The following is a 20329-nucleotide window of genomic DNA, read 5'->3' as shown; positions in this document are numbered from 1 at the left end:
ATTACCTCTAAGGGAATAAAAATTGGTTCTAAGGGGAGAAAAACCCTTAATTTGTAAATGAATGAAGCCAAGATATACATGTAGCATATACACTTATATACAGAATAACTAAAATATTAAAATTTAGTGGGAAAACAATGAGATAAAAAAATGTCTAAAAAACTCCTTAGCAGGAGTGGTACTCATAAAAAGGTAAGAAACATTGGTTTAACAATTTAGTTTGATAATCTGAATTTAGTATCAGATTTAAGTTTCTGAAAAGTACTATACCTGCACATTAGAGTCAAAGCACCACTGTTATTTACTGAGTTTTAAAGAAAGACTTCTATGAACTATTGAAAATTCTATATTTATCATGTAGAACTTAGCAAGAAAAAGTGATACATGAATGATTATTTCAATAGAATCTAAAAGAAAGAACATCATGAACAAGTGTTGATTCACATCTTGCTCTTTTTCTCAAAAACATTGCATATCATTCTTCCAGTATTTTCTCACAAAGAACTACATTGGTTACTTAGACTCATCCCATCAACTTATATAACTGTATAACCCAAATAACTCTCACATTGAAAATCTTTGTGGTTCATACGTGTCTAGTTGCTTAAAATATGTGAATATTCTGGAAACTTTGCTTCAAACCCATCTACCTCCCTCTTGCTTTCTTTTCTATAGCAATGGAATTGTTTTTGGACAATTAATTCCAGCTTCTGGCTGGATCTGAATGTGGCCACTGATTCAGTGGCACTCTTGGGGGTTGTAATGTGTGGGAACCAACATTTTCTAATGTTACTGCACTATTCTAGGTAGCCCAACGGCTTATGTCTTAGGCCTGTTGCCATGCTTCATAGATACACATGAACTTCTGGAAATGTGCAGAACGTTTGTGTCTGTAGAGACTTTGTAAACTTCCATCAGATTTTTCAAGTCCCTTTGACCAGAAAGAGTCTCAGAACTGTGGATGCAGTGGAAGGCATGCATCTGATGAATCCAGGAACACAGCAGCAGGTAGTGGTTAAGAGGAGGCACCCCAGGGTCAGCATGCAATTTAGTCCTGACTCCATGTCTTACTAGACTTCGCTGTGTCTCAGTTTCCTCTATCATAATATAATTACACTTCCCTTAAAGATTTGTGATAAAATGTAAATAAGTAACTTCCATGTGTTATAATGACTGGCATATAGTAAATGCTTAATAAAGGCTATCGTTTCTCCTTCTCCCCAACTGACTTGTTAGCCCTGAAAATGTAGAAATTATACTTAATGTTTTCTGTGTCTTTGCTATTCTCCAAAAACTTTGCTATTTCCAGAATACTGGAAACTTTTAAGCAATATTTGGGTTCCAGAATTAATATGAGTAACTAGAGGAATAGAAGAGTCAGGGTTGGAGTTGAAAGAAAAAAAATTCCTAATAATTTTTGAAGGTTGGTATTTTCTAGAACAGATACAATGAATTTTTAGAAAATAATTCCTTAAAAAAACCCAAGACTTCTTTGGGTATTAATTTACATAAACTTGCCAAGCAGTCACATGTAAATATGAATTAACCCATCATTTTTCTAACAGTAAAGACTCTGGCCAGTGGGTTTGTGAAAAGGGAAAACATGGAAACATGATTAGGATACAAGGAAATTTTTAAAAAAGGGCAGCGGGCAGGGAAGACAGACTTTCTACAGAGGATAACTCTAAAGATCTATCTCAAAACTATTCAATTATAAGAGAAAAATTATATCGTTAGAGTATGATCTTTGCTTGTTACAAACATTTCATCAAGTGCTTATTATTAATATGGTTTGGTGCTAAGTGCTGGTGACAGGAAGAAGAAATAACGAGGCTCCCCATTAGAAAAGTTCAGCTTAGTGATTATAGAAAAAGAACTTTGGAATGAATCTGTATTTGAGAAATGCCATGGGAGCACTGAGGAGCTACATGAGGAAGTAACCTTTAATTTATCCAAGCACTATCATTGGAGAGTTTACCAGAGCTTCTGGGAAGGTCAACATTTTAAACCAGCGCTTGTTTAACTTCTCTGTAGAAATAATCCTATCTACAGAAGTAAGTGCATAGGTGTTTCTAAGTGAACACAAAAAAGTTCTAATAAAAGCACAAAGTTTATGAAAATGCTTAACTTTAAAAAATATTTGCATACATTACTTAATTCCATATCCACAATATGATTATTTTTGTTGAAGAGTAAGTTGACCATTCAGGAAAATCCATTATGTTTATTATACATTTGGCTATATGTATGCACACTGATGAGTGCTTGACTTTTAAAAGCATGACCTTGAATTGTTAAGCTACAATATTAGGGATATGTTGTGAGCAGTCATTTGGGAATGGAAAAACAGCTAAGCACGTGGGGTATAAAGAATAGCATGACTATGATATACTCAGAAATATGTTTTCTTGGCTTGGCAATTTGAAATCAATTTTAGTGTGCTTACTCAAGCTATTTTAATTCTCTTTCTTTGATGACACATAAAAATATCTATGTATTTTTTTGAACAACAAAAAAACTAAGTAATCACACCTACATTCTTCTACCATTTCCATTCCCAGTATTGATAATTATTACCTTCACTCAATTGAACATTACACCTTCATCACTGCAGATTAAAAAAACCTGTCAGTCTATTCTGATTTACTTCAAGTCCCATAATTACTTGGAAAAGATCCTATTGCACTGTAAATCATCTTCTTTTATGTAATATCCACTGTTCTCTGATACTTTTTACAAGTTAGAGAACTTTTACCTCATGACTATATATTAAAATGACTGAGTAATACCTTTAGAATTTGTTTATACTGACTTACCCCTGATCAAATATAGAAGAACTATTCTGTGGTACTGGATAATTATATTTTCTTGTAATTCCTCTAGATAATGTTACTTTTCCCTTTTAATTAAAATATTTATGTATTTTCAATGTGATAAAGATAACAGTATTTGAGATATACATTCTGAACTGAATTTAATAAAAGTAAATCTTCTATGCATCTGTTACACAGAAACTTACTAAAATAGAAAAAAAATGGTATTGTAAATAAAAAAGGCAGGTTTTCACATTATTCTAAAAAATACATTTAGAGTCATGAACAAACATTTTGATGTTCATTAATTACATATTATAATATCATGATATATAAATCTGTTAATTTATACTTAAATCAACAAAGTTGTTATAATGTATCAGGCATTGTGCTAGATGCTGGGATAAGATATTATTGCCTCTCTTGAGCAAAGATATTTTTAATTTTAAAACGTTATTTTAGTTTTCAATGTCATTTTTAATATTTTCTAAGTTAAAATTAAATTATTTAGCTTTCAAAATTTTAAAATAGACTTATATTTCAAAAGACCTTATAATTGGACTACTTATCATAATTTAAATATAACTTAATAAATTTTAAAACTGTAGGTAGTTTCTTTATTACATTTTATCATAATTATTTGTGCATTTTTCATATCAATAAGCCTAATTATTCTAAGATTTATTTATGTATTATTGATAATCTAACCACATAAAATAATTAAAAACAGCATTTAGGCAAATCAAAGTATTTGAAGACTAAAGGAACATGAATGTCTTACACCTATTGCTTTTGGGCAATTAATCTCGGTGAATTTAGTTTTCCTCATCTGTATAGGTTATAATAGTACCTACATAATATGGTTTTAGAAAACATTTATTGAGTTAACTTAAAGTGCTGAGAACAGTACTTTGCATATTGTCAGTGACTGATGTATGGTAAAATTTATTATTATCACATTAGTCCTTGGAAAAATTTATATGAACTGGTTTATTTGTCCATCTATATAAATATTTGTGTTGACATAAATTTAAGGAATAGAATTTGTCAACTACAGAAATAAGTAGATTATGAAAAGGCTTGGCTCATTTATTAACCAAATATGACTTATCATGAGTTCATCTGTTTTATGTAGACTCATTATTGTATTTGTACTTGGGGATTTTAAAGCACAATAAAGAAATGCATTGTGTTTGACGTCAGAGATTTTGGGTTTGATTTCTGCCACCAACCTTAACTAGGTCTGTGGACTTGGGGTCAGTTAACTTCTCACACCTCATTTTCCTCTCCTGTGATGTATACTTTGCACATTTATTGAAATATTAAATAAGAATATCCATAAACAGTTCTCAGTTTCTGAGTGTCATACAGTAGCACCCGATAAAATGTACATTTATTAGCATATATTTAAATATTTCTCAACTCAATAAATCAATCAAAAACATCCATTCAATGGAATTCATTTTTTGGTTCTCATAAGCACAATTTGTAGGCAAAAATATTAAAGTAAATGCAGTTATTATATAAACTTTAGTGACAGGTGTCATTTGCAACCCTGCTTAGTTCTGTATTTGACTATTCCTCCAAAGTGTGAAGAAAACTAGTTATTCCCTTGACTCCACTTCCATATTCTCTTCTTCTATCTTATTTTATTTTTTCATGGAATTTCACTTCTTTATTTGGTGGCTACTATTTTGGGGATCAGATGCAATAAACTGGGATGGGTCCACGTAAATTAGTGCATTCCCTGCCCTCCTCTCAGTTCCTAGCAACGTCCATGTACATAATGACAAATGCCTATGTAATAACAGCACTACCCGCAGCTACCATTTACTGATCATACACCCTTCCTAGTCTTTGTCTTACTCACTTTGTTAGGAGTAGCCCTGCAAGAGACTGAGGAACAGAGTCATTAAAGAGAAGAAAAAGAGTTCCATGAGCTTATAATCTGTGTAATGTCAGAGAAAAATAGTATAGTAGTTTTTAATATTTGTCTGAGTTTTGTTTAATGGGAAGAGATAACACTCAAACAAAATATAATAACCAAAGATATAAGTATGTATGTTTTGGAAAATTTCACACGATTTTAAATAATATCAATTAGAAGAGAACCATGTGAAATAGTAACTATTTTGTTTCTAGAAGATTTATTACATAGCGCACTAAATTATTATTTTTTATAATAAGGACCTGTTTTGTTTATTCCTTTTAGAAACTTCAAGTTCCGAGTCTTTATTTCGTTCAAAATAATGAGAAAACACATCACTCCAAAAAGTTGCTCACATATTCCATTCTGATAATGGATTGTATAACTGTTTTAACTTACCTCTTAAAATCTTGTTTGAACCTACACCTTCATAAATATTTAATATATCTGTATAATATATGTTAAAGGAATCGAAGCTCAGTTGAATAGAAAGTCCTTGTTTTACACTAAAGCAAAAGCAAAAAAAACAAACAAACAACAGGTTACTGCAGTTAACAATTGTCGCAACTCTTAATACATTCTAGAATTTGAATGTAATTTTCTATACTTGTACTTAACAAAACCCATAGCATGAGATCAACACAATTAACAGATTTTTAGGTACTTGGTATAGTATTGATAACTATCACAATATTGTATGGCAGAGTTCTTGAATTTTTTCATTTCACATGACTGAAACTCTATGCCTATTGAACAGTAATTCCCCATTTCCTGCTCCCCAGCCCCTGGCAATTGCCATTCTACTTTCTTTCTCTATGAGTTTAAATACTTTAGATGTGTTATATCTGATTAAATCTCCTACTAGTAATTGGTTTGTTCAGATTTTGTATTTCTTCATAAGTCAGTATTGGTAAATTGTATGTTTTTAGGATTTTATCCATTTCTTCTAGGTTATCCATTTTGTTGATGTATAATTATTCATAGTTGTCTCTTATGATTGTTTTAGTTTCTGGATGATCATCAGTAGTAATTTCTCTTTCATTTCTGATTTTGTTTATTTTCTCTTTTTTCTTAATCTACCTGTTTGTCAATTTTGTTAATATTTGAAAAACAATTATGTTTCATTACTTAAAATTATTTTCTTATCCTTTTAAAAATTTATTTCTGCTCTAATATTAATCATATCTTCCTTCTCCTAATTTTGGGCTCAGATTTTCTTTTTCTAGTTCCTTGAGGTGCAAAGTTAGGCGTTTATTATTATAAACATTACACTTAGTACTGCTTTTTGTCAATCTCATAATTTGTAGCACATTGTACTTTTATTTTTATTTGTCTAAAGTTATTTTCTAATTAATTTTTTTTTTGTCCTAAGACCCATTGATTATTCAGGAGCTTTTAGAGGCTTGCAGGTTTCTTTCTCAGGAGTCCCAATTTCTTGCTCCCTCTGGTGACCGTATGTGGCACTTCACGTGCTCTGGTTCTATAACAGCAAGCCACTCCATTCTCATTCTCCCTTGTTCTTTGCAGCCGCCAGACACTCAACTTGAGGCAGGGAGACAAATGACAGTACCTGGAACAGCCCTTGGAACAGCTGCAATGTCGGAAGCAGGCTGCCCTTCTCTCCATCCATCCTGAGGGAGAAGTTTTTCATTGTGCACCATCTCCCAATTACGATAAGACATACTGGCTGCAGCAAGCCTCCCCTATTTCTCTTTGCTCTCAGCACCCCTCAGGCATGTGAACTATGCTGGTTCCATCAGTGCTGCACAAGCGACATTAGCCCCTTGGCAGCCCATGGAAAAGCTACAATGTTGGACCCATGCTCCATTTCTCTTTGCTTCCAAGTGAGAGTTATTGAACCACGACCAGGTGTTCTCTGGGTGTGGAGCTGTGCTGGCTGGGCTGCTCTAGTCCAAAATATAACTTATTTGCCTTTTAAACATTTCTCCACCATGTAATTGGTCATCTTCTAAGCTTCTGGAAAAACTATCGCCCTTACTCCAACTTTGATCACGATTAGGAAAAAGAAACTGTCTGGTACAATGCTTCTCTAATAACAATCAATTCTGGAAAGAAAAAAATAGGGATATTATTTATATAATCAATTATATAATAATTTTATCATGAAGTGCAGTATTTGTTTAGGTTAATATTTTATATTCTTTGGGTTTTAAAATTGCCTTGTCACCAATGATGGACTTTTTAAAAATATTTTTTTAAAATTAAGTAATGAAAAAAAGGTTAAAACACCGGAGCAATACAAATCTTTAATTAGCATAGTGTCATTATTACATAAATGATGTTACTATTATATCAAAAGTTTATTGTTTTCTGCTGACAAGCCCTGTAAATTTGACCTAGATTTATTAACTGGATATAACAATTTAATCATTTGTATTTGACATTAATAAAATTTGAAAGATTGTATGAAGACATCATTTAGGATTCATGCTTTTCTCATTTTTAGAAGTAATTTAAGATTTTTCTAAGGTTTTCTGCTGACATTTAAAGTAAGAAATGGAATCTTTTTCATTATACTTATGAACACTGATAATAACCATATATAAATTGTTCTTTTTAAATTCGATATGATTATATATTGGAAACATCACCTGAATTGATTAGTTTTTCACTTGGCAAGAATTACTTAGAGTTGCCACTTTATTTTTTGATATTTGGAACAAAATATATTTAGAAGTGAAAAAGTCATAATTTCTTAAAATAAGAAGCTTTCAGGTTTGAGCTAGTGAGTTGAACGCTAAAAGGTGTGCAGTTACGTTGGGCCTTGTTGCAGACTCACGGCACTGAGATGGTTCCATGTTTACTGCTTGCACAACCCAAAGACTCCTGATGCACCATTTTAAATACAAAATCATATCTTTGGCACACAAGGAACATGTTGTGTGGAACATGTTGTGTAGAACATGAAAACAGGAAATTATGCTCCTACTTACATTGTATGGCTTTCATGGAGCTTATTTCCAAAATAGAAATTATTTAAAGAAACAGGATGTTGTTTTTTTTTTTTTAATATTGCCAAGTAAATGTGTTTAAAACAATCTTTCTTTCACACCCCATCTTATCTCTGGGATATGTCTATACAGGAAGACTGCCCTTGTGAATCTTATAGGGCCATTTCCTACCATTTGACAAGAATCTGAAGCTCTGCTTTTTAATCGTCTTTTATCAGCTGTTACATTGATTCTCCTAGTTTTCAAGTAAGTCATCACAATGATCAAAGCTATTTTACAGGAGGTTAGATTGGAAAACCATAATCTCATCCAGCTGTTAAAAAGAACCAATCAAAATATCATTTCTCAAAGTAAATTCCTTATAACATATATCCTGAATGTTCTGTGGGGAAAAATGTTCAGAGGCTTAATAGGAAACATATATTTTTGGATACTTACATCACATAATAACTTATTTAAAGCTATGAGAAGTTATATACTTTTAAAAAATGGCAATGTGTTTATTTCAGAATTCTTATATTTGAGTAAAAATTATTTTCCCTTAGAATATCTGGAGGAAATCAGGTAACACTCTTCCATGAAAAATGCTTAGGTGGACGTTAAGGTAGGTCAACCATCAGCAGTTTGATTATTTTGATCATCATAATGATTAAGTTGGTCAATTGAACTGTAAGAGCTTGGAGGTTAAAGATATAGCAACTGATCAAAGTGTAATTCAAGATATAGCGAAAAGGATGTATATAGACTGTGGCCCCAGCTGTAGCTAAGTTAGGCCATGGGAGACTTTCTTAGAGATGCTGCCATGATGAGTAAGAAACTATTCTGGTTCCAGGATGCATGTGATGTGACATACCATTTCTTGGGATACACAGACATACACATGTCCTGTTTAATTTGGCAGCACCTGATTTGTGCCAACCACAGGGAAAAAGAAACTTGCTAGAGAGCCTAATGAAATGGCTCTAAGTTTCAGGGCATATAGGTTCATAGGACAGAAGATCTTTTTAAAAGGTTAAGAACAAGAGAGGAACTTCTTGGTCAGGTTTTCAGTTGGGAAGACTTTGCTTCATATCTAATGAAAACATCAATTGTCAAACAAAAATGAATGCCTCACTAAATGTGGTAAGACTTATTGCATAGTGAATGACTTTATGACTTAAGAACAGGGAATAGAAGATGGCATATTACCGTATAATCCACTGGCAAACAACACTTGATTTGGAAGGCTTTGGATAAGAGGTAGCCTCGAAGGACCCTGCAGACCCAGTCAACAAAAATCTTCCATCACAAGCTGTGGCTGTAAAAAATGGCACTTAATGTTAGACAAAAACAATCTAGGAAGGATTTCTCAAATGAAATTCAGTTTAATTTGGCCAATGAACACTTCACAGAACACTCACGACTGGATCTGCGTGATGCTATTTTAGAAAACTGAAATGATTCAACAGAAGTCGATCTCGTGCTTAAAATCATTGGCTATTTTCAAACATTATTACATACCTCATTACAGAGTCCTTTGCACAAACATTTTATTTTAAATATTAAGGCCTTAGCTGGATTTTTAGTATATTCTTTCATATTTGTAAGGAAGTAAATATACCTGAATTGTAAACTAATTTAGAAAAACACCTACTAATTTTTTGTCTTATTTTCTCTATTAAATTGGAGCTACAGTGAATTTCAAATATATGCTCCATGTCCTCCTGAAATGATAAGAATGTGGCCAGGCAAATGATCCATGTAGCAAAGGGGCCTGTAGAAAATTCAATTTATTCTGCTTCATCATTCTTGCCTCTTTTAAATGGACTGTTATCTAGCTCAATATCTTCATTCAATATTCCTGCATGTCTTGTTTCCATGATTTCTCATTTTCCTCTTTTATAATAATTTTTGTTGCACATTTTACGTACATTTCACGTACTTCTTTGCAATGCCAGGTATTATCAGACATCTTTAATTTATGTCTGAATCAGTTTAACTAGATTAAAACCATCTTGAAAGCGCGCACTGGGACCCAGACCCATCACTTTTCATCCTATGCTTGCTATGGGTAGGATGTGCCAAAGAGCACTTGATTTTCACAATCTTCAGTTTTTCGTAATTATTTTCTATATACTTAGTTTTGTTGATATAATATTGTAAAATAATGACTTCTAGACTGTCCTTTTTCTCCTGGCATGTTGTTATTTCCTCATATGCCAGAAGTGTTGACGGAGAGTAGGGAAATCAAAGAAATGTATAAAAATTAAATTTCTGCTCTTGGAATCTGAGTCTTGAATCAGTTAATTCTAAATTATGGATGAAAAAGCTCATGGCAATGTTATACAGCAACTTTGTTAAGTTATAAAATACAAGCTACTATTTGACATCAAAATTTTATATAGGCAATAAAATTAAACAATTGAATAGCACATAAAAACTTTGGTAAAAAATTTAATACTTTTATTTAACTTTTAACAATTTCTGGTATAATTTTTAAAGCATAAAGATTACTTTGTTAAATACATTTTTAAATTCAAAGTCCTTTTAATAACAATGACCTAGGAATCAATTGCATTGGTTTAAGGTTTGATAGCCTGATTCCCTGCAGAAGACAAAAAAGAAAAAGAAAAACAGAGAACAGAAAAGATAATAACCCACGATGCAAGGATTATACTCTGAACAATTTGTTACAAACCTCAGGAAAGAGATAAAACTGTGGCTTGTTGACAGAAATAATCTCCTTTTGTATAATACTGAAGCAAACAAAAATGGCTAAATCTAATTTATATGATTTGAAGATAAAAAGTAAAATACATGAACTTTTAATGCAGAGCTCAATAATTTTTAGATGCAAAAGAAAATCTCTTTCACCTTCTACTCTGTCAAAAGATGTCAAATAATGGGGGCAATTAACCACTTATCTTCAATGATCATAAAAATAAGAATGCTTTATGTGATATTATATTTCCCTCTGTCTGTCAGCAGGTTGCCAAGGATCTAGGGGAGGGCCCAGACCAGAGGTGAAGGAGCTGGCATTCTGAATGCACACGTTAAAGCTGAGCCCTCTGCCATCTTTCTTAGACTGTAATGTAAATTATAAGTAAATAGTTATTGTCTGAAATTGCTAAGATTGTTTATCACGGTATTTAGCCTGTCCTAAAAAATATGACCAAGTTGTAAGAAATTGTTAAGTTTTAGTGGAAAGAACCTCCAGCTCAAGCTCTGCTCTAAAAGGACTTTGGTAAATTCCTGCATGCAAGTAAAGATTCAGAAGAATATTCTTGAAGGTATTTAACATAAAATTACAGTAGAATTTAACTACTTATAATAGCAAAGTCCATAATATCACAATATAATTATTTCAGGACAGAGGTTTGTGTGATAGGAACTTTATATATTTTCTCAGTTAATTTCAGGATGTTTCTGGAGAATGTAATTTTACATAAGCAATGAAGCAGGATAACCTTTTGGGAAAACAGACATATCCCAGCCGTGGCTCAGTAGGATTACTGGCTGTTTAGGATTATAACATTTTAGACTACAAAGTATTTTCTAGTGCAGTATCAGAAAAAATTCTGAGTGGGAGATAAATGAGCCTGTCAAATAATATCAGTCATTTTATTGCTCTATCAGAAATGCTGTCTGTAATGGCATGGGATTTATCAAAGGATGCTCTTGGGACCCGCTGAGAGCTCCCTCTGCTGGCTGAACATTCGCTAATTGTGTGTTTGAGCAGAACACTGAATTCTCTAGGATGTTCAAATCTAACTTGGGTGGATGGGATCTATGCTTAGGCACCTAATTCTACTGTGCACACACATAGCGGCACACAAACAATCTGTGGAGAGTTTTGCCAACTTCCAAATAGACCTGAACATTGGCCTAAAAGCTGTGAGTCAGCATCTTTCCTTCTCACAGGTCAGCTAAAAAGTGAATGTTCTTGCTGATGCAACCCTAATCAAAAGAGAAAAACAATTTAAAGAAATCTTGGTTCAGCTATAGTCAGCCATAAGTTGTGCAAACCTAAATGACTAAAGACTGAAAGAGGAAGCTGTGTGAGGAAGTCAACATTAATGTGACTCTATTAATAACTTGAACCAGAATTAGAGAGAGACATACAGAGAGAGCACAGGTCAATTTTATATAGAATAATTCCCTTAAATTAATTTTTCTGTAAATGTAGATTGATGGACATAGATCTACTCACATAGAAAATTCACATAGAAAAGCTACTCGAGTTGGTGCTGAGCTGAAGCCACTGGCTTTGGGGATCCCCATTTAATAGTTAAATGATAAATAAAATAACTTGTATGCCTGAGTTCTAGCTGAATTTATATGGAGTAATTGATTGATGTGTCCACTTTCTTATCCAAAAATTCGTAATATTTATTTTCCAAAATTGATGCAATGCTAATTCAAAAATATGAATAATGAAGAGAATCAAGAAAAATATGAAATGGAAGTCTAGGAGATAAAGGAAGTTAGTGACATGGCTGGCAAGTTGACACTAAAGTTGAATTAACACAAAATCTCCAAGATACTGAGAACAGTGCACTTTGTCCTTAACACAAACTTAGAGAATTAATTCAGTTCTAATACTGAGATCCATGTCATGAGTTTACAGGGGCTCAAAAAAGTAATTCATGGCTTTCTTACTTACTTAAAGATAAGTTGTCACACAAGATATATCTCTGGTTGTTTTTAAATATACACTGATAGTAATTTAACATGAAAATTATTAACTCCATGGCAGTTAAGACCAAATTATAGGTGAGGCTCATTTTCTGATTATTCAATTTATTTTATACCCCCCATTTTAAATCATTGATCATTATATAGGCTTAAAGCTGTGTGTCTCACTCTGATGTACATTATTATTTTTGAAATATGAATCAACATCACCTGCATCACCTCATGATGGCACACTTGTATCATATTCTCCCTGAAAAGGTTTTGGAAACTTCCTGAAAATCATAGCAAAAGCATGTTTCTTTCTTCTTCTTTGAATAACTTAGTTATATAAAATAGATTTAAAAATATTCTGTAGCCTGCACTTTCTTCCAATATGCTCTGAGTGCACTTCAAAGTACACAGTTAAACTTTGAAGGTTTGAATTTTATCCAAGAACATTTGAATTAGAATTTCTTAGTAGAAGCCTCTTTAGTTGTTGCCATTTTTTAATTTTTTTTTTTTTGAGTTGGTGCTGGGGAACTGATGGACTCCCTGTCGTTTAAAGTATGTATCAAGTGGATAGGTAATTTTAAAGACTTTGGTTGTCATTGGAACATTCATCTTCCATTAATATCAAGCAAGGAAAGCAAAGTGAAACAAATACTAGAAGAGCAAATTATAGCAAACCGTAGCTACAACCTTTACACACTTCAGGAACTAACTGTGCTCAGGGTTACTAATAACACTGATCATGATTGCACCAAAAAACTTCAATTCATGTTTGCTGTTTAATTTTTCAAGAAGCAATTATAGGTTAGAATTATTCCAATAGGTCTTTATATTGTTTATCAATCTATATTTGTATTTCAAATACTTAGGTGGTAGTCTTTCATAAGTATGCTACTCAGCTATAAAATGAAGAAATAAGTCAAAGAATAAATATGTTTAAATCACTTAGTGCCATGTCTGGCATATAGTAAATATTATTTAAGTGCTAATTCATAATAATTATAATAATAACAACATATTATTATTAGCAAATGTCAAAATTTACAAATAAAACACAGGTGTTTTATTCATGAGACTTTAAGATCTTATTCAAAACTGGCTTAGAGAGTAGGGAGGGAACATTACTTACCACAAGTTTTGTTGTCTTCATCAGAACCATCTGGACAGTTTAATTCTCCATCACAAAATAAATCAGTTGCGATACATTTTATAGCATCAGCACAAGGCCTTGAACCAGGCAGACACTCCAATGAGACATTTTCTTTAGAAAAAAAGATTGAATTTGTACTGCATATAAGATTTAATTTCTTACCATATGTATAATGTTTAGATATTTATGTTATTTTTGTCATTTAGGTTTTTACTTATAAACATATATTCCAATTTCCACTGTAATATTTGTTTCATTTAATAAATTAACCATCTGTAAACATTTAGAATTTTGTATCTGGAAAAATGCTTATTCATAAATATTAAATATGAACACTTACTTTGTTTATTTTAACCTTGATAAATCAGTACTGCCATTTTAACATTTGGCCCCTAATGTGTACGCCTCCTAGGATTGTTACATATGTTTACGCCTCCTAGGATTGTTACATATGTCATATGGGACAATGTATTGGAATGTTTTTCATATCATTTGCAGAAGTCAAGGTTTGCATTCTGCAGAGCAAAATTTGTCAATGAAAGCTATTTTATAATAAAATAAAACACTGAAAATCCCCAGCACATTGCCCTATTGAGCAGTGGCAAAACCCTGTGAATACTTCCTTCAGTATGTGTTTACCCCTTGGGGCAGAAGTTCTGAAGAGAGGAGCAGGTGAAGGCCAGGCCAGGTTGAAAGGTGCACACTGATCAGGTTCTAACAGGAGTGCGCACACTCTTGTCTGCCTTCCACCTACATATAGAGATGCAGCCAGAAACACATTTCACTCCAAGAAATTAATTTGGGAAATGTAGGTGCAATAAAAATGACATTGTTGTATGCTCACTAGATAAAGACATACGCTTTTATGTTTCAGAGAAATGTGAGAATTTGAAATTTTGAAATTTGAAATTTTTGTCTATGATCAGAATAACAACGATAGTTTAAAGTTTTTGAAAAATCTTTAAGCTCAATAGCATTTTATTTTTGTTATTGTTCATCTTAAAACCAGCACTGCACCGCCATCTGCTGGTTTTAAAAACATATTTTGTTCTGAAATATCTCCTGATGCTTCATGAAATTAATTGAGAAAATAAAAGTGCTTATGTCAAGGAATCTACTAAGACAATATTGAATTTGGAACATTTATGGATAGGGTTGCCAAGCATATATACAGCTATATTAGACTTTTGTAATTTGCTCTAATTAAAAAGGATATATATATTGCAAAATTCTTGGATCACCTAGCATCTAAAAATCAGATAGGATAAAGATCAGAGCTGTTCCCAGATGACAGAATACGCCCATTTAAGACAATAAAAAAATGATAAAAATGATATTGAGTTAACACAAATGCACACTGTAACCATCGATATCTGTGAGAAAATCACCGAGAGAGTTCCTAATTACTGAGTCCCGGATCTGTGAAAGGCAGAGAGAATGTCAATAGTATTCCATAAATGTTTACTAAAAAAATAAACAACAAAAAAGCTTTGCTCTGGAAACTCTCTGTGTCATTTTAACAGCAGTAAATAGAATTCTAAGTATTCAGCATTTGAAAGAACAGATCTTGGGGTATTGCTAGGAAGATGTATACTTTGTCTGCTCTAATGCTTGCCATAGGAACCTCACTTCTTGATGCTCCATGTCTCTGCTCATTGCCTATTAAACTCAGTAGATCCAACCTTAAAAGCACATGGGCAAGTAATACCACTTAGGGTCCTTTGATGCCATTGATGAGTATTCATTCACTCTGCAAGTATTTATTGTCGATTTATTTGTGTCACAAATATTTAAGGGGATGGAGTCAAAAGGAGGAGTAAGACAGAAGCTCTAGGCTTATGTGACTTGGAGTTTAGTGAAAGACTGGGTCATTAGCTAGTTAGTTTTTTAAGAGATATTTTAAAAAGTGCTATGAGAACAAGGATTAGGCAATTTATTTCTTTTTGAGGCAGACATTGTAAACATCTCTACAAAAACTAGATTTTGAAGGATGCCTCAAAATGTACCAGGAAGAGAGATATATGGAATGTACACACTGTGTGATGAGAACACAGAAATATGTGGTATACAGATGAATCTAACTTTTCTGGATGGTAGGATATTTGTGAAAGCCAGGCAAGGCAGGGAGTGTGGTGTCACATTCTAGAGGACTCATTTTGCTTTTGTAAAATGTTAGAAATATTTTTCTATAGGCAATGGCATGGAAAGTTTTTATGTATGTGTGATGTGACCAATCCATGCTTCATTAACACAATATAGCATCAAATGGAGATCGATGGAGAAAGGAGACCAGAGAAGCTGTTGCAATGGTGGAGGCGAACGTTGAAGAGGGCTGGAATTCTCCCATTAGCAGAGGAGCTGGGGCATGGACTCAGCTACTATTGTACAAGTAAAATCGGTGGGCTTTAGTGGCCAGATGTGTTCCTGAACAAAGGCAGGTGGAGGAGGGGGTGCCAAGAGTGACACACTTTTGGAGTGGCCAGTTAAATTACTAACGGCACCTCGCTATGACAGTGAATATAGGAGGTCACCCGGTGGGATTAGAAAATAACTCTAGTTGGAAGTATTTTGATTTGAAAGTGGAACTATTAGGAACTCTAGTGTATTTTGCACTATATTTCCCCAGACTCTGCTTTAAAAACACTTTTCAGTTGCCTTGGTCAATGAAGAAAAAATTTCTTCATATTGAATCTAATATGGAAAATATAAATATAATTGTTACATGAGGATAGTACATTTTAGGATTTTATAAGATTGTAATTTTTATCTCTTATTACATCTACATATACGATGGCAAATTTGAACAAAATCATTGATTAAAACATTAACTGTTACAGAATTTAGTCAGATGGCAGCTTTTTAAAAAATGACCTTCCATTCTTAAAACTAGAGTTTTTCGACTTGTGGGCTACTTTATTTGCCATTTCATTCCTTAATATTTGCTCTGTTTTTTCTCCTTTTCTAAGTCTGCAGTGTACTTCTCAATAGAGAATTTGAGAAAAGGAGTTAAATAATCATATTTTAAGAGAATATTAATTGGTTCTGTTTATTAGAAGTTGATCACATTGCCTGAATATTAGTTACTGTGATTTTGAGTGAAAAAAGACCTGCATATAATTTTATATCTATACGGTATTTTATCTTCAGGATATTAATTTTCTGGCACTTTATGAAAACCCACCAATAAATTAGTATTAATTGGAGTTCTGCAAATGAAAGATTTTAATTATCCATTTATTTTTGTATTACAAAAGATTCCTTATAAACTCAATGTGATTAGTGCAGCACGCTTCAAAGTCGCAATACTTTCCAGTGATTCGGAGTGAGGAACCTCCTGTGCCTACCAGGGCAGGCCTTGGGTTTGGCATGTGGAAGGCGAAAAGACTGAAATCCATTTTTTACTTCCAAACCAGTTATAATAAATGTTATATACAAGATAATAATTTGAAAATCATATTTTAGAAATCATAGATTTTTATTTTCTTAGACATTTAAGTGGGGGTAATAATGTTTAGTGGCCAAAGCTCTTTGAGACAAATTAAGCCCAAGAGCCTTATAGCTCACCTAAGAGTGGAAGTAGAATCTGAATTCAAGAACACCTGCCTTCCAAATCCAAGTTCATTCTACTACACTGTACTAGAAAAATAGATATCACCTTACAGAAATTCTCATCTACTTTGATAGAACAGATTTAATCTTTTTAACAAGACTATGGATGGTCTATCCAAATGAAATTATAGTGGGAAGATACTTTAATAGCTCTGATATCGTGCATAGAAATGTCTTGAGTGCTTAGCAGTATATACATGCTGTTTTCTTAAATGTGGAGGAAAAAAATAACACTTAAATTCATAATGCATTTGGGGTCAGGAAAAGTCCCTGTTATTTAAAGTTCTGGGGCAATTCAATAGTGGGACATAATTCTGCACTACCTTTGCTTTTTCCCCCCAAAATTTATATTCTTCATTAAATCAGATGATTATTTTTCTTTAATCCCCAAATCATTCCACATAGTGGAATTATAACAAGATTACATTTTGTATGAGATTGAGAAAGCCCATGATAATGAAACTTCGTTTTTCTGCAATTATTGCCTACACAGTAAGTAACAAAACACTATAACAAGCTGTATGCTACAAACACTTTAAGCATTTGAACAATTGCCCAAAACAACCCCTCTAGTGCTCTCTAGCAGCCAAGAAATCAGTGTAATGCAACTGTGGTTCTCATCGCTCTCCTATAGTGTTTCCAAATGGGTTAGTAAAACTTGATGATAATTGGCAGCAAAGGCAGTTGAACAATAGAATATAATCCTCACAGACTTTGTACCCACTATCATACAAAAATTTTCTTTGGCAGAATTTATAATAGTATTAATTCCAGGTATATGATGCATGTATTTGCTGATCTTTCTCAAACTCTGTCTTCCAGGCATGTAAAAATGAGAATAAACTTAACATCCTTGAACAGCATATTCATAATAAATTATGGCTTGGAAATGTGGTTCTTAAGTTTAATTGCCCCGTTCCCCTCTATAAATCTATAGTATCTTGCTGGTTGAGAGGAATAAATAGGACAGATGATATGGAACTCATGGATCCAGTAAAAGAGGGAATATGATATTTTGCCACCAATTTACCTTATTATAATTCTTCAAGGATTGCTTAAGGTAATTCAATAGTCTGCAGTAGCAGGAAACTTCAGAAAAGGAGTTTTTTTGTCAAATAAATGATCAGATTAAAATGAGTATTACTGAGTGCAATCATCTTGTTTTTAAACCTTAGTCCAGTTTTAGAAAATCTTAAAAACAAACAAAAAGTATCCAACTGCATTTTTTTCCTAACTGAGAATGGGGAAGGAAGAAGAGATATAACACTGGTTGTATTTTTGCTCTTCACAACAGTTGTGCTATCTGTATTCTCTCTCTTGGTACTTAGGACCACTCTCTAAGACATAGATCTTAATTATCTTTCAGACAATAAAGTTAAAAATGACTAGGTACTTGCCAAACACTACATATAGAGTAACTGGTGAAATTAGTTAATGGTGGGTTCACCATGCCTTTTCAATGATTGAGAACTGTATGTTACTTTTTGGTTTTCATTCTGAATAACAGCTGCTTAAAATGTGAAAGCTAAGGTTAGGTGTATGCTGATCATATTCCTATAGTTTTCTTGTAAGAAAGGAGATTTCTGCTCTCTTCCTCAAGAAAGAAAAATATGGGAGGAATATTACCCTATATTCTTTGTTCCCCATTCATCATTTCCTTTGGCTGGAAGAAAATGGACATGTGGCTCAGCCCCTTTTTATATTTTTGACTGGTATGTCTTCAGATAGAAAAGGGGAAAAACTTAAGTCCAAGGATTTCTTGCTTTGACATTGATTTTTTTTCTCCCTAACTTGATCCACATATTTCTCTTAGTACAATTTATACATCTAAGGGTCCTCAGTGAGTCATATGAGTCATTTAATGAACCAATACACAGACAAATAAAAGACATGGCACTAATTTAGATATTAGTTGGTGACTTTCAAAGTTTTGAAAATAACAAAAATATATTCAGATTATTTTTTCAGTTTACTTTTAGGCTAAACAAATTAGCGATTATCAATCCTAAAATCATTTTTTTGAAAGTGTGTTGAAAGGTGATTTTAGGTGCCATAGTTTTCTACTTTGGAGAATGGACTGGGAGCTGAAGAGCACTTTTATTTTTCCACATGTTGCACAGCTAGATGAATAACAACTAAATACAACACCAGGCAGGCTTATCCCACCATCAAAGACCACTATGTGTTTGGAGGTGTGATGGCTTCTTCCGTAAAGCATTTTAGTGATTCATGTATCACTTTGCTTTTCAAACATCACATCAACCCTTTTATACAAGAATTATTCAGTCTTACCCAGAAGGGTATTTACATAGAAATGATCTCTCCTTGTATATGTATAACAATTGACATAATTTTGAATAACACAAAAATGGCAGTATTATTTTAGGAACTGAAGATCTGTGCAAAATAACCTGAAAGGAGTCTACCTGAAGAGATTAAGGGACACATACAAGACATTCACCATAATGGTTAAGTTATGACCAGAGAGGCACTTTAATTAACCAGCAGGTAGGCAGAAGAACGATAATTACTAGAGATCCAGAAAATTACTAGAAATCCAGATAAATTTTCACATCAAAGTTACATACCAGGAGTTGGCACAAGGTAGGCATTTAATGAAAAATTGTTGAATGAATAAATCCAAGGTTACTTTGGTATTGATTTGTCAACCAGTACTGGTGTTAGGAGGTGTGAAAATAAATATAAAAATCTCATTTAAAAAAAATCAGAAAGCCCTGCAGGAGGAGCTCTCACATGCACCAAATTGCTCACTGTATCTTGCAGATATTAGCAAGAGGAACATTTTCTTTTTGCTTAGCAACAGGTCCAGCCAAATATAAACAGCCATGACTCAGCCAATAAGAAGTCACTACACTTGAAAGCCCTGTGTCTTCCAATGGCATCTTGTTTCTAACAGCCCCTGCTTTCTCTAAAAAGTAACATTTTCTTGGTTTTGCTGTAGCTTGCATGTCCCTAATTGCAATTTCTCTAGCAATTCCGGAGTCAACTCATTTTGTGTAAAATAACTAGCTGTTTTATTCTTTAAATGAACAGAGAAGAGTGCAAGCATATCCAACTTGCATGCAGAGAGAATAATCAAAGACAAAATCCATCATATCTGATGAAACCTACATTTTGATCCCACTGACGGTGTTCTTAGCAATAGATCATAGGCACAGTTCTAATGGAGGACTGG

At 33.0% G+C, this 20329-nt stretch overlaps 1 protein-coding gene across 1 annotated transcript in view; it reads right to left on the bottom strand.

Annotated features, from left to right (window-relative positions):
• Nucleotides 1-20329, bottom strand: part of TMPRSS15 (transmembrane serine protease 15) — a 107750-nt gene that overhangs the window by 70664 nt on the left and 16757 nt on the right. Inside the window, exons 7-9 of the mRNA XM_054576629.1 lie at nucleotides 13504-13635; nucleotides 8901-9009; nucleotides 5140-5246 (exon numbers count right to left, since the gene is read on the bottom strand). Of these exons, the coding sequence (XP_054432604.1) occupies nucleotides 5140-5246; nucleotides 8901-9009; nucleotides 13504-13635 (348 nt within the window). The remainder of the gene's footprint in view (nucleotides 1-5139; nucleotides 5247-8900; nucleotides 9010-13503; nucleotides 13636-20329) is intronic.

This window comes from Pteronotus mesoamericanus, unplaced genomic scaffold, assembly GCF_021234165.1.
Source record: "Pteronotus mesoamericanus isolate MK-2021 breed Mesoamerican mustached bat unplaced genomic scaffold, CSHL_Meso_final contig_116, whole genome shotgun sequence".
Taxonomy (NCBI): Eukaryota; Metazoa; Chordata; class Mammalia; order Chiroptera; family Mormoopidae; genus Pteronotus; species Pteronotus mesoamericanus.
This window is presented reverse-complemented; position numbering and strand designations above follow the sequence as displayed.